This window comes from Rhinoderma darwinii, chromosome 9 (assembly GCF_050947455.1).
Source record: "Rhinoderma darwinii isolate aRhiDar2 chromosome 9, aRhiDar2.hap1, whole genome shotgun sequence".
NCBI classification, from domain to species: domain Eukaryota; kingdom Metazoa; phylum Chordata; class Amphibia; order Anura; family Rhinodermatidae; genus Rhinoderma; species Rhinoderma darwinii.
Window position 1 is genome coordinate 12000547 of NC_134695.1, and position 16050 is coordinate 12016596.

Genomic DNA, 16050 nt, shown 5'->3' on the forward strand with positions numbered 1-16050 from the left:
CCGGAGCCTTGGGGAGTGTAACGCCGAAACTGACCCAGCCGCTACTGCCGCCGCCATCTTGGGTGACGCGTGGGCTGACAAGAACGCCGGGGCCTGCGACGCAGAGGTAAGGGGAAGTCTCCACCCTACCCCCCGGGCCACTCATGCTTCCCGGCTAATGGAGGTCCTCTGTCCTGCTCCCTGTCACAGCCATATCGCTGCCCACCAGACAGACCCGGCCACAGTCACAGACACCGCCTGGGCCTGCATTCCCAGCGTGACGCTCAAATCCACCTCCTGGAGTATATTCTCCTCAGGTCTGCAGGCCGCAGGATCAGATCCTCTGAGCTCCCTGTGGTAGAGCGGAGGGAGTTGCGCCGGACGAAGGCCTGCTCTAAGTCCTGGACATTTTGTGCCACATATAGTGCATGCGGGGTCCCGCCATTTCACCCCTGTGTCAGCTTGTACTGCAGAAAGTTACACCTCTTCCTGCTTCTCATGGTCCATACTATACTCCTGCCGAAATATTCTAAGCTCTTGATTTAAAGCGACACACGCACGGGGGCTGGGCATTCCTGTGACTATCTAAAAGTGTGGGCTGCTGTTGCATGTATGCTTATTTTTTTTACTACAACTCGCTGGGGTTCCAGCGCGGCCCTCCTGTATTCACCATGATTTCACATGCTTATTTCCTAATGCCATAATGAATATGTGACGCATCACTGAATTGCTTCCCCATCATAGTCCTCTGCTTGCACCTTTAGCCCTCTTTAGGCGCACTCACTTCACCCCACGGTTTGGGGATTGTGTCATGGACAAATTCCTAATGAAACATACAGAAGGGAGACACACCCGATCTCGGCTTTCTCTGTCAGTCTGACTTCTCCCATCCTCTCGACATGCAAAAGTCCAAAAGCAGCACCAAAGGGGACAAACAGGCTCCCAAATTCTCGTCTGCCAAAGCTTCTTCATCACGGCCGCAGTTTTCACCAGAATTGTCGATGGGAGGTGACATTACACCACCATGGTTGTCTCCACAATACAGTCCTCAGCACAGCGGCGAGATAGACAACCACCAAGCCACCCTCGTAGCTCAAGGGGTCTCTAAAATGTTGTTGCCATTTTTTGACAAAAGACTGGAGGTATTGCACACTTCTATTAATGCAGCTCTGGCTCAAATTACATCGCATTCCCAAAAGATTGTGGACTTGGAAACGAGGGCTGTAACAACAGACACCTCGATGTCAGCAATGTAGGAAAATGTACGGCAAATCCAAGCCTCTAATCAAGAACTAAGAGACAAGCTGGACGAGCTGGAGAACCGGGATAGACTTAACAACTTGCGTTTTGTCGGCTTCCCGGAAAAGGTGACTGGTGAACAACTGCTGGATTATCTTTGTAAAGACCTCCCTAATGCTCTGAACATCGAGCTTGGCGGTGACTCGCTCATGATAGAAAGGGCACACAGATTGGGTCCTCGAAGAACTGGGCGAAATGTGGGGGATAACAGACCTCGCCCGGTGATGGCCAAATATTTTCATTGGGCAATAAAGGAGAAAGTCCTAAGGGCCTACAGCCAACAGAGGGACTTACTCATCCATGACTCTATGATCCTAATTTTCCAGGACTACTTGGCAGTGGTCGCTCAAACGCAAAGCTTTTGCCCCAATCTGCTGTATATTGTATGACAGGAAGACCCGGTTCCAACTCCTGTTCCCAGCCAAATTGAAGGTGCAGGTTGGTGACCAAACACTTATCTTCGTGGATCCTGTACAGGCCAGAAGACTGCTTCGCTTGGAAGAAAATGGTGCAAGTGACTCACACCTCTGGAAGGGGAATGCTCGCACACTTGGCATATGGATATGTGCTTACTATTATTCTAGTTAAAAAAATTGTTACTTATAGCTGTAATAGCTCTTTTTACAGGAGACTCATTGGAGATCGGGCAAACAGAGCAGATTGATGGCCTCTTGGTTATCTAATTGCTACTCAGCTTCACATTCTTCCTCTTCGAGGGGGCTGGTGATCCTTTTTAGAAAGGGCTTGCGGTACACACTGGAAAGTTCAATCAGCAACACACAGGGCAGATACCTCCTTTTACATGTAAAGATAGCTGATGTCCATTATTTGTTGGTCAATAGCTATGCTCCAAATGATGAACAGCAGGCATTTTATCCAGAAATTCTTCAACTAATATTGGGTCTCCCTAGACATAGCCTAAATATCGGGGGCGACTTCAACTTGGTGCAATGTCTCGCCATGGATAGGTCCCCCCCTACCCCTCAGTCTCAGGCTGCCGCTTCCTCTCTTGCTCTCTTCATGGATTCGCTCAATGTATGCGATCCCTGGAGGGTGCTGGATGAGGGAGCGCGTGAATACACATGCCACTCGGTTGCTCAGAATTCATTCTTGCGCATAGATTATTTTCTAATATCGACGTCCTTGTTCGACTCCCATTCTTCCTCCCGGATTCACCCCATCACCATATCGGATCATGCCCCAATCACTATGACACTATCAATCTCACACTCCTCACCAAAGACTAGAATCTCGCGGTTTCCCGCTTACTTGGCAGAATCCGAGGAATTCAAACAATATCTCTGCTTGCACTGGGGCAACTATCTAGATGATAACTACCCCCATGTGGAAAATATACCACCCCTGTTGCAACGTCCAAGGCAGTGATAAGAGGGCATATTATAGGATATCTGTCTCGTAAGCGGAAAATACGGAAAGCTCATTTTGATGCCCTATACAAGGATCTACTAGTGGCCCAAAGAACCTACATAAATGATTCCACCCCACTCAACAGATTTACCAAACTGCAAAACATTTTTTAGACGCTTTTATCCATTCTGAATCACATTGGCAGATTAAATCCACGGATAACAGGTTTTACAGATGGGGGAATAAAACCGGTAAGCTACTCGCGACCCTCACAAAACAAAAGCATCCTTACTAACCTATTTTGTCCTTTTTACTGATTACTATGAAGATCTCTATAGGGCGGCGCTAGCCACTCCCCCAGACATTAAAGGGAATGTGTCGCTAGAATTTTTTTTTTTTTTAGTTAAACAATCATTATTTGAGTGATTACACATTGTTTTAATTTTTTTAACTTCTTCACAAGTCAGGAAATATTATAAATTAGATTCTAATTTATAACATTTCCATGTGCTGGTCACTAGAGGGACCAGTTCCCAAAATTGCAGCATAGTCAATGTGGTAAAGCAACCTCATTGCTTTATGCTGCAAATTTGGGGTAGACACACTCGCTCTAGTGTCCTCACACAATCTCCCCTCCCTTATTCTGGCTAGTGCCAGGAGAAGGAGGGGATTGAATCTTCAAACTTCCTACACTGTGTGCCGCCATATTCTGAGCGAATGCACAGTGAAGGAGGATTAGATTCAGTGCTAAGCAGACAATATAGCACTAACATACACGAACATAATACACACATCACATACAGAAACATAACTTACCTGCCGCCTCCGCTCCTATTCCTTGCGCCTTCGCTTCCTTGAACATATGGTCGGAAGCCGCGGCCGGAAGTCGTCATCTGACTGTCCGGCAGCAGCTTCCGGTCCACATGAAAATGCCGCTGGATTTTGCTCTGCTAACGAGCTTCGTTTTGGTCTGTGTGGGAGTGGCGCATGCGCTGTTCCCACACAGACGGCGTACGCTGCAGTGAATGGAACGGCTCCCGCATGTATGTGCGGTATTCCATCTCTGTATGTGTCGTTAATCGACACATACAGAGATGAAAAAAAATGCCAGCCCCCATAGAGAAGTAAAAGTAAGAAAAAAGTAAAAAGAACACAAATAAATACAATTTATTTTAATATCACACTAAAAGCAATAGTATAAAAAAAAATATTTCATGACACCTTCCCTTTAACTCCTTTCTGGGCACAGTTGAATTGCCCTCCCTCTCTGTGGAACAGCAAGCTTTATTGAATGCGGAGATAAAGGAGGAAGAGGTGAGGCGAGCTATTTCGGCAGCCCCTAATGGGAAGACTCCGGGTCCAGTTGGATTCTCATCAGAATACTATAAAATGTTGGCACCTCAGCTGATCTCCGTTTTGACCAATTTATATAATGAAGCGTTTTTACATTCCATGCCCATTGACCGTTTCATTGAATTGCGTACAGTGCTTTTACCCAAACCACACAAATATCTTTCCCTGACTAAATCATACCGTCCTATCTCGTTACTTAACCATGACTACAAGCTGCTGGCCAGAATACTGGCGGATAGGTTGCAATGCTTCCTTCGTGATCTTTGTCTGATGCTCAAACGGGTTTTACACGAGGTAGGACTTGTATATAAAATATCAGATCTGCAATAGCCGCTACGATCTTGGCGCTGGATTCTGCGCAACCGGTGACTGTTAATGAGTCTCGACGCTGAGAAAGCATTTGATATGGTGGCATGGCCGTTTTTAGATGAGGTGCTGGTCCGTACGGGGGTGGGTTCTATTTTTCCCCACTTCATCCATTCGTGTGGGTGCGGCGACCTGTGTGGCGGTCAATGGGCATAACTCTACCCCTATAGATATTTTTAGAGGTACCAAGCAGGGATGCCCCCTTTCCCCTCTTCTGTTTAATCTTTCCATAGATCCCTTACTGCGTCACCTTTCCAAAACCTCAACTTTTCAGGGCCTTATTATACAAGACCTGGAACTGAAAGTAGCCGCTTTTGCGGATGATATCCTGTTGGTAGTTACGGACCCTAAGCGGACACTAACTCCCCTTCTTGAACAACTAGACCGGGTGGGCTGATTATCGGGATACTATCTTAATAGGGACAAGACAGAGACATTATTGTTGAGGGGGCCTTCTAAGCCCCTTTCCATTTCGATGGAACGCTCAGGCGATCAAATATTTAGGAGTCCAAATCTCCAGACACCCTGCTAAACTCTACAGACTTAATACAGCACGTTATATAGAGGAATTAGAAAAGACTCTCTGAAATTGGAAACACTTCACCCTTTCATACCTAGGGATGGCCAATCTTCTTAAGATGACGGAGTTCCATCGTCTCCTATATATTTTCCACACCCTCCCACAATATATCAGCCCAAAAGATGAAAAACGTATTAACTACCTATACAGGACATTTGTGTGGGGGTGGGAGGAGATCCCGCATTGCCTACCAGATTTTACAACAACCAAGAGCCAATGAGGGCATTCATTTCCCCAACATTAGGCAGTACAACCTGGCGGCCTTGTTTCGTTATGTCTCGGATTGGCTTGGGAACACCTCTCATTATACCTCGTACCCTCTGGATTCCAGATTATTTTCTGGACGGGCTTTGTCGGGTCTCCTGCACCTTCCATATGAGGGTTTATCTGTTGAGACCAGAGCTAACCCATTACTTTTTGCCACTTGGAAAGCCTGGCAGAAAATCAGGCGACATCACCAGCTTTCTCCTCTGATATCTCTCCACTTACCACTAATCTGTAATAACCATTTTCAGGATGGTAATCCACGTTCGATTTTCCGCAGATGGCACACGTTCGGAATCACCTCCCTAAAACAGCTTGTACATAAGGAAGACCGTAGGGCTCTTACACTTTCAGAATTCCGCTCTAAATATCCCGAGTTACCTATCGACCACTTCAGTTTTCTTCAAGTCGACAGCTATATAAACAAAGTTCTTCCGCAACTGCCGAACCTGGAATGGAATCCTTATTTGCTCCTAAATTTCTCCAGCCCCAACTCCCTGAAGGGCCAAATAACTAGAAACTACCAATTCCTTCATATTCCCCTTGATTACTCTCAATCCCAGACTCTTCTAACTAAATGGCAGGGTGACGATCAGACTCTAACTCCTACCACGATACTGGCGGCTTTAGAGCAGGCACATACATTTCTTCCCTCTGCTCGCTTCCTGGAAATGCGACTTAAGATTGCCCACAGGTCGTATTTGACCCCAAGTGTGGGGCATAAAATTGGTATCTACGAATCGTCGTGTTGCTTCAAATGTCAAGCACCTGCAGCCAATCTTTACCATTGTTTGTGGTCATGCCCGCACATTCGTGTATTTTGGTCTCGCATACGCACATTCGCTACTACTCACCTCACCAATTTTGTCCCCGATACGATAATGTGGGAGGTGTTTGGGTACATGGACCCTGAAGTTCACGGGTGTTTCCCCGGGGCACACAAATTGTTGCATTACGTGGCGGCGGCGGGGACGGAAGCCATATTACAAACCTGGCTTGCTAATCAGGCCCCACCTTTTAAATTGTTCCTGGATAAATTATCCTATCTATTGAAAATGGATTGGGTAGAGGCCTCTCTCCATAAGGAATTACAGGTCCAACAATTTTTTTGAAACACGGGAAACATTCATTGCTTTACTCCCACAAAACATTCAAATACAAATAAGGAAATGCTTTGAACCAACGGTCTGGTTCCACGAACAAGTGCTCCTAGGGAATGCACCCGTGTAAGATGTGGTCAGGATCCTTGTGGTTTTCTGGTGTGGGCGAGAGCCATTCCTATTCTTCATGTCCTTCTTTTTCCTCTGTCCCCGCATAGATACGATGGGTTCTATTGGGGTGGGGGTGTGCGGTGGGCTGTTTCCTGTGGACGCCTCCATCCCTGATTTATGTTTTATGTTTTTCTTTTTTCTTTTTAAATTCAATGGGGTAGGGGAGCTTGCTTACAATTTAAAACGAATGTGAGTGTTTCATCTGCATTGTTTCCTTCATGAGCACAGCGAGATAAAAATGGAAGTTATTTTGTTTCCTTTTTTACTCCCCCTCTCCCCCTTCCCCGCCTCCCCCCCCCCCCCATCTACTTATACTGCTCGACCAGTTAGGTCAACCTCTTGATGATGTTTAATTTGTGTTTACTGGAAATTTCAATGATCCTCTGGACTACTGATTGTATTGCATTGTTCCCTCTCCCTTCTTTCCTTCTGTTTTCCCAACAAACTTAATTGTTTGAAAAAATGTTCAATAAAAAGAAGGTTTAAAAAAAAGAAAGGGACCTACATGTGCACCCTAGGTTGGATCATAAATGATCAGAAATCTTATCTGATTCCACGCACTCTGAGAAAATCTCTAGGTGTTCTACTGGACTCTATCTTACAAATATCATTACTACAGAGGGGAAATATACAGAATCTAATTTCCAATATCAAAAAGATTCAAAAGTCCTCCTCTTACAAAATAAGAGCGGCAATGAGTATGCTGGGCCAGATGACCGCTTGCATTCAGTCAGTCGCCTGGAGCCAGAACCATTCCCGTCCTCTTTAGATGTGGATACTCTCCTCATGGCACAGAAAACAGTCATCCCTGGATCGGAGGATAACGATACATCAAAGGGTAAAATCCTCTCTATGTTGGTGGACAGAACGCGCAAATCTCAAAAGGGGTGTAACTTGGCATCAGTTCAAGGCAATCACCATTGTAATAGATGCGAGCAGACAGGGTTGGGGAGCCAAACTCCCAGACAGATATATTCAGGGGACTTGTCCATCTTCCATAGGTGCTTGATCCTCAAATTACCGAGAACTCAGAGGGTTCTGGGAGACACTGAAGTCAGCTTTCTTCGCTCTTCAAAATAACCATGTCAAAATACTGTCAGCCAACATGACGACAGTGGCTTTTCTACGACATCAGGGGGGTACCAAGAATCCCTCCCTGAAGGGTTCAGAGAATATGGAAGCAGATTTTCTCAGCAGGAAAAAAACAGATCCGGGCCAATGGTCTCTAAATCAAGAAGTCTTTCCCCAGATCACATGCCAATGGGGGTTTCCTCAAGTAGGATTGTCCCCTAAGCATAAGGCCCTTTTACACTGTGCGATTTTCAGGCAGACAAGCGTTCATAGAACGCTCGTTCCTGATAATTGCCCTGTTTAAACAGGGCAGCGATCAGAAGATGAACGCGCAAACGCTCGATCATCTGCTGATCGTATAGTTTCAAAAAAGTTAAATATTATCGTTGTCGGCAGGACATGTTCCTGCATTTAGAGCAGCACAAACCTGATGATAGGCTCCCTTAAAGGTAAAAAATAAAAATGTAGGTAAGATATATCATACTACTAAGAAAAATCCTTATTTTTTTTATATTTTTTTTAGCGTAGACAGATACAGTCAGCTATCACTTTTACTCTTATTCTGTCCAATGTGCTCAGCTGAATGCACACATTATTTAAATAGAGGACGGAGATAAGCGGCTGCCAGACCCCTCTACACTAATTCCAACATGCCTGACCCTTTTGTGTGTTTGTTGGTTTGGAGATAGGCCACTGCCAGCAGCTTTCTCCCTATTGAAAACACATGCACGCTCAGCTAAGGGCTCATTCAGACGAACGTGAATAATGTCCGGCTGCTGCACACGGAAATCACGTGCAGCACACGGACCCATTGATTTCAATGGGGCTGTTCTCACATGCAGGAGTTTTCACGTAGCGTGTGTCCGTTGCGTAAAAGTCACTGCATGTCCTATATTGGTGCATTTTTCACGCACCTATCGCCCATTGAAGTCAATGGGTGCGTGAAAACCACGCACCGCACACAGGTGCACATCCGTGTTTGGTGCGTGATTTGCACATCAATTTAAAAAAAAAAAAGATGTGCTTTGCGAATAACGTATGCCACTCGCAAAGCACTCTGATGCATAACGGACCAGATTCACGAGCGTTTTTCACACGCGTGAGTCTTATACGCTCGTATAAATGCAGCCTAAGGCTTCGTTCACATCTGCGTCAGGGTTCCGTTCTGACGTTCGGTCTGAGTTTCCCGTCAAAACGGAACCCTGACTGAGACAAACGGAAACCATAGGTTTCCGTTTGTATCACCATTGATTTCAATGGTGATGGATCCAGTGAAAATGGTTTGTCTCCGTTGTTCAAGGGTTCCGTCGTTTTGACGGAATGAATACCGTAGTCGACTGCGCTATACATTCCGTCAATTGACGGAACCCTTGCGCAACTGAGAGAAACGGAAACCATTGGCACCGGATCTGTCACCATTGAAATCAATGGTGATTCAAACGGAAACCTACGGTTTCCGTTTTTTTCAGTCAGGGCTCCATTCTGATGGAAAGCTCTGACGGAACGTCAGAATAGAGCCCTAACACATATGTGAACGAACCTAAGGCTGTGTTTGTATCAGCGTTGCTTTCTGTTGAGGCGTTCCATCTGAGCTTTCATTCGGGGGAACCGCTCAACGGAAAGGCAAACGGAAACCTTAGCTTCCGTTTGCATCACCATTGATCTCAATGGTGACGGAAACTTTGCTAATGGTTTACGTTTGTCAACGTTGTGAAAGAGTTCCTTTGTTTTGACGGAATCAATAGCGCAGTTGACTGCGCTATTGATTCCATCAAAAACAACGGAACCCTTACTCGTTGCTTATGGTTTCCGTTTGTCACCGTTGTGTAAGGTTTCCGTTTGTTTTGATGGAATCAATAGCACAGTCGACTGTCGTAATCAAGGTTCCCCTGACGGAAAGCTCAGACGGAACCCATGAACGGAGTCCCGACGCAGATGTGAACAAAGCCTAAGACGAGTGTTCATGTCTATGGTATTCAGGAGGAAAGGCTGTTGGCCGAACGATTGCTCGGCCGATAGCTATCTAAAGTGTATGGCCAGATTTAGGATCTGAAACGTGAAAATTCAATGTGTTGGACCCTTGTTCTTCTCCTATGGCAGACATCACTTGACTATCTGGCAATCCTCGTGTATTAGAAATCGACTGGCTCCTCCAACAGGGACATAATGTCTATGGTGAGCATTACTGCTCTCCTACATACACCACTTCCCACCGCATAATTCATGCAGGTGTTGTCTCACTCCTACGATCATTGTGAGGCTGGATTCACACGACCATGTTACGTCCGTAATGGACGGAACGTATTTCGGCCGGAAGTCCCGGACTGAACACAGTGGCTCCTAGCATCATAGTTATGTACGATGCTAGGAGTCCCTGCCTCGCTGCAGGACAACTGTCCCGTACTGAAAACATGATTACAGTACGGGACAGTTGTCCTGCAGTTGTCCTATGATGCTAGGAGCCCGGCTCCCTGCACTGTGTTCGGTCCGGGACTTCCGGACGAAATACGTTCCGTCCATTACGGACGTAACATGGTCGTGTGAATCCAGCCTGACATTGTACGGTGAAGTGTTTCAAAATGTTTCTTCTTCCTTACATTTCAGAATCCTTTATTTTCTTGTTTTACGTTAAATTCTTAGTAAATATACTGTCATTGACTTCTCTTTGTTCTTTTGTACCCAGCGGAGCTAAAGGGAAACCATATTTAAATCTTGAGCAACTAATGGATTTCATAAACCAGAAGCAAAGAGATCCACGACTCAATGAAATCCTTTTCCCTCCTCTGAAGAGGGATCAGGTGCGCCAACTCATTGAGAAATATGAGTCCAACAAACAGTTTCTAGAGAGGGGTGAGTCTGAAAATCAGGGCGTGTTGGCAATGACTGTTCATAAATCAGCCTTATAAACGCTCTATTTTATTTTTTATTTTTTTTACAGACCAGATGTCCATGGAAGGCTTCAGTCGCTTTCTTGGTGGAGATGAGAACAGCATTGTGCCACCAGAGGCCCTAGATCTAAGTGATGACATGACGCAACCTGTCACCAGTTATTTTATCAATTCCTCTCACAACACTTACCTCACTGGTATGATATACCCATACACGGTTGCCATTATTCTGTTCTTTTGCATTCTACTAGCTTTCTGATCTTATTTGAATTGTTGGACAGAGCAAATACACCCTATCCGTGAAAATAACTAAACAGTCCTTCAGGCTTAAAAAAAATCAATCCTACAAATTTAGAAGCCAAATGTTTTTTTTGTCACTTAATCAATAGTCAACATTATTATATGTTAAATAAAGACAGTGTTTACACTAGACTGTGGACTGAGCGACTGCTGCATTTAGACTGGACTGTGGACTGAGCAATTGCTGCATTTACACAAAAATTTGTACTGACCGATCGCAGCGCTTACACTGAACTGCGGACTGACCGACCGCAGGATTTATACTAGACTAGACTAGACTGGACTGAGCGACCACAGCGTCTACACTAGATTGTGATCTGACTGACTGCAGCTTTTACACTAGACTGTGGACTGACCAGCAGCAGCATTTACACAAGAATTTTTACCGATTGATCACATCGCTTACACTGGTCTGTGGGCGGACTGACCGAAGCATTTACACTAGACTGTGGATTGACCAACAGCAGCGTTTACACTAGACTGTGGACTGACAAACCGCAGAATTTACACTAGACTATAGACTGACTGCACTGGACTAAAAGAGCGCAGCATTTAAATTAGACCCTGGACTGGCTGGTGGCAGCATTTACATTACACCTTGGACTGACCGGTGGCATCGATTAAATTAGACTGTAGACTGACTGGGTACAGCATTTACACTAGACCAGGGGTGGGCAAACTTTTTGACTCGCGGGCCACAATGGGTTTCTTAAATTTGACAGAGGGGCCGGGCCAGGAGCATTTGGAGGGAGTGTTTGGGCCGGATATACTAAAGCATTAAATGTAGTGTGTGCAAACCTCATAGCACAGTAAGAACACTACAACCCAATTTATTAACTGTCTTTCAAATGTGAAAAATAGCCCTTATCAGTTAATAAATTTGTCTCAAGGAATATGCAAGATATGGCATTTACATACTATTTCGCAGATACTGGGAGGAGGAAATGTAAATAGATTAAAATAACATACGCACTGTGATTTATCAAGATTGCGTCTGTTTTTAATAAGTTTCAATCGAAGGTGCAAAGTTAAAGAAATCAACATTTATTGAAAAATGGAATCACTTTCAACATTCAAAACATATTATTACACAACGAAATACTCAAGCTCAATAATATCTACTTGTGTTAAACTCCGCAAAATCATGGATGGATTGTCCTGACCGCGCGCTCTACAAACTCGCCACGGACACCCTCGCCTTCACGCGCAAACAGTACACGTGTATCGTTGCCAAGCACACAGACATAGGCTGTATTAAATATCCTACCTGCAGCTGAAGGGCTTAATGGTGACGTGAAACGAAGTGAAAATTAAAGTGAAATAAAGAGAAATACGCGCCACATTAACAACGGTCAATGTGTTTTGAGTGCGCCATCTATTGGGAAAACGTGGGCATTGCAGGGAAAGGGGAAAAAAAAGGAGGTTTTTACTATAATTTGGACAAGTTCGGCGGGCCGGATTAAAAAGCCTAACGGGCCGTATGTGGCCCGCGGGCCGTAGTTTGCCCATGTCTGCACTAGACTGTGGACTGGCTGGTGGCAGCATTTACACTAGACTGGGGTATGGCCATCAGCAGCACTTACACTAGACTGTGGATCCCCACCAATCTAAAGGACAGGTGGTTTTAGTACCGACCACAGGTCGAGAGCAGGTTTTGCGTCTCTCCTTTTGTCAGGACAGGTAGGAGCCCCAGTAGTTTGTTTGACATGTCATAAAATGCTCTTATGGAAAACACCTTTCCCTGAACTGTCTGGGGCTTGTACAGTAGAAAAGCAGGGGACATCTCACCTTTAGAAGTGCTTCCTACTATGTGGGTTCTTTAATTAGTCAAACTATCCCTGGTTTGCCTCAGAATTAGATATAAGAAGATAGTCAATACACAAAACATAGTCCTGCCCCCATCATGATCTGTTGTGTGCAGTTTCATCGTCTCATTGATGGTCCAGCCTGCCTCTGCATATAGGCAGATGTTGCTGGTGGGGGCATGGGGCATGCCAGAAATACAAATTATGTGGGTAATGTGGCGGGGGACTTTATTTCACTCTTGTACTGCGCCACCAGCATGGGTCAGCTGCGTGATTTCAGTATACGTCATTCAGATGCACATATGTAGTCACCGCTTATTGGCAAATGGCGATCGTAGCTACGATGTTACTCTTAATAGACAATTCTGGTTGTTATTTGTGACCATTTTAATCGCAGTCTTGTGAATTGAAAAGCAAGGATGGAATAAACTAGAAAATAGCTAATTTTGTGTTACAGTGGAAAATGGGTAACCATCTAGTAATTCACACCCACAGTTTTTATCTTCCACAATGAGCAATGAAAGAGTTGATTCTACCATAATTGGGTATACCACAGCCAAGTTTAAGGACGCGGCAGTCGTCCGAAACGCGTAGGCCTAGAGGATACCACCCCTCCACTTCTTACACACCCAGGACCCAATACAACTGGACTTTCCTTTTAATCTAAACAAATTAAACTTGGAAAATAACTTTCCATTTTAACGCTACCCTAGCGCTGGATCCTACCTCCCTTCCTTTTCTCTCATAATTGGGTATACATAGAATACCTCACCTTCTCCTATATTTGATCATTGTGTTTTTTCATGTTTTGTTCCCATTGTACAGCTGGGCAGCTAACTGGGAACTCCTCAGTGGAGATATACAGACAAGTGCTGCTCACAGGGTGCCGCTGTATTGAGTTGGATTGTTGGAAAGGACGCCCACAAGATGATGAGCCTTTTATTACTCATGGTTTCACCATGACCACTGAGATACCCTTTAAGGTACTAAAAATAACAGCACATGCTTGTTCTTATTGTATCAGAATTCTGTATGTTTCTTACTGTCTTATTTTATTACAGGAAGTCATTGAAGCAATTGCAGAAAGTGCCTTCAAAACCTCCCCATTCCCAGTTATTTTATCGTTTGAGAACCATGTTGATTCGTAAGAGTACTTTTTAATTTTACACCTTTTTAGGCCTCATTTATATCTTCTTTTAGATTTTCTTTTTCTTCTAACACTCGTTTTATTTTTAATGAAAAATGTCCTAACGTGACTCAAGAGCTCCTGTTTTAGCCATGGATTTTGGTCCAGATATTTGGAACCTCCAGCCCATTTCACACTGTAGACAACTGACCGACATCTTATATTTGTTATATTGGTCAAATGCATACAGGGAGGAAAAGGTCTAAGGGACTAATTGTATCCGTGAAAGGGGCACCTGGGTCAAAATTGTTCTGTCATAACTAATTCCCTTTGTCTTTATCACTTTAAAGAGGATCATTCACAGTGGAACAACATAATTTATTAACCACTTAATGACCAGCTCTGAAAAGGCCTTCATGGCTAGCTAAATTCTTTCCTTTTTGCTACTCTGCCTTTCAGCAGCCATAACTTTATTATTTGTTCGTTGACGTGGCTATATGGGGCCGTGTTTTCTGCAGGAGAAACTGTATATTTTTCCTGCACAGTTTTGGTGTACAAATAAATTACTGTGTAATTTCTGCAATTTGTTTTTGCGGTGTGAATATTGAAAATTGAATTTAATTCAAATTTCGTCTTTTTTTTTTTTGTTCATTTTTTATACTGTTCATGTTTCACGCTAAATACTATCTTAAATGAATTCTTCAGGTTATTCTGGTCATGTAGATACCTAATATTTGTGTTTGTTTTTATGTAATGTATTGGTAATAAAATATATTTTATGCTAAATTAATGGGGGGTTTTTTTGTGGACATCTATTTTCTTTTTTACATTTTTTTTTTCATCCCATGAAAGGATTACTTTTTAACTACTTTTTATTTTTTACTTGTAATGCATTATCATACGCCTGTATGCTACATTACATTGTCACTTGACACAGGCTGTTGTTAGGGCAACACATAGTTTACTCTAAGAGCAGGCTTTCTAGGTCTCCAGGACAGACAGCAGAAGGTTCCACCAGTCTCTGCTTGCAGTGACAAGATCATAGAGGGGAGTCCCCTTTGATCATGCTACACTCAAAAATCGCGGCAATCAAAGGGTTAAACACCTGGGATTGGACTTTCCTCCGATACCAGCCGTATTGAGGGGTTGTGGTTCACCGGGAAAGAGGCGTGGATAAAAATGTGGCAAAAAAACTGGCTTACAATTCTGGCGCAAAATAATCCAAAACAAAAGCGGTGTAAGGAAGAGAAAAGTGTCCAGTCATGCAAGATGCACCCAAATTATTATTGCAGCGTGCGCCACTTTGATAAATTATAAATTGGTCCAAATATTGAAACCAGGGCTGGTATATGTGGCAGAAGCTTCTGCTTTATAGCGGGCATACTTTATTATTACTCTATAATTCTCCATAGCTATTTTCTTCGCTCAGTCATTGTTTTTCCTTTTTAACTTTTTAAAATCTATAACATTGTCTCTTCCATCTTTTCATAGTGCAAAGCAACAAGCGAAAATGGCCGAATATTGTAGGAACATCTTTGGAGATGCCCTTTTAATAGAACCATTGGAGAAATATCCTGTAAGGAGACACATTATCTTCACAATACCACATATTGGGCCTCTCATTTACTGCTGTACTGGTTCATAATTTCACTTGTCCTGTCAAATGAATTGTGCTGTTTTTTCCCACTTTCCTCTTCTATCTCTCAGCCTGTCAGTTTTGGGCTGGGTACACAAGTCATTATATTTAAGCTCATGTTGTGACAATTTAAACACATTTATTTGATGCAGAACTGATATTAGTGTTGTGAAGCAGTAAAGTTGCAGCTCTCCTGACATGTCTGGGGGAATACAAGTTTTTACTAAACCAGACATGTTAGGAGAGCTGGTAGGACCTCTTTAAGGCTGTGTTTACACAGAGTTTTTTGCAGGAGGAAAATTCTGCCTCAAAATTTCGTTTGGGATTTTGAGGCAGATTTTGACCTTCCTGCAGGGCGTTTGCCACGATTTTCACCGCGTTTTCCGCTCTCGCCCATTGAGTGCTACGGGCAAAAACTCTGCGAAATATGCTTTCTCTGCCTCCCATTGATGTCAATGGGAGGTCAGAGGCGTGACCGCACGAAGATAGGGCATGTCCCTTCTTTCTCCCGCGAGGCGGTTTTACCGCTCGCAGGAGAAAACCGCCCCCGCCTCCCATTGAAATCAATGGGAGGCATTTTTGGACGGTTTTTGACGAGTTTTGCGGAGCGGTTTCCGCGCCACAAAGCTCATCAAAATACTCTGTGTGAACAGGGCCTTAATGTGATAATGATTCTGCAAACTTTCATCATTATGAGGTGTTTTAGTAAACAGTGAGGAGATGGTGATTGTTGCATGTGTACTG

General features: G+C 44.0%; 1 protein-coding gene across 3 annotated transcripts in view; it reads left to right on the forward strand.

Moving 5' to 3' along the window:
- The window catches only part of PLCB3 (phospholipase C beta 3), a 227733-nt gene that overhangs the window by 175435 nt on the left and 36248 nt on the right, over positions 1-16050 (forward strand). For all 3 annotated transcript variants that reach the window (XM_075837265.1, XM_075837264.1, XM_075837267.1), the window contains 5 exons: positions 10235-10401; positions 10490-10636; positions 13370-13527; positions 13606-13688; positions 15162-15246. In XM_075837265.1, coding sequence (XP_075693380.1) covers positions 10235-10401; positions 10490-10636; positions 13370-13527; positions 13606-13688; positions 15162-15246 — 640 coding nt within the window. The remainder of the gene's footprint in view (positions 1-10234; positions 10402-10489; positions 10637-13369; positions 13528-13605; positions 13689-15161; positions 15247-16050) is intronic.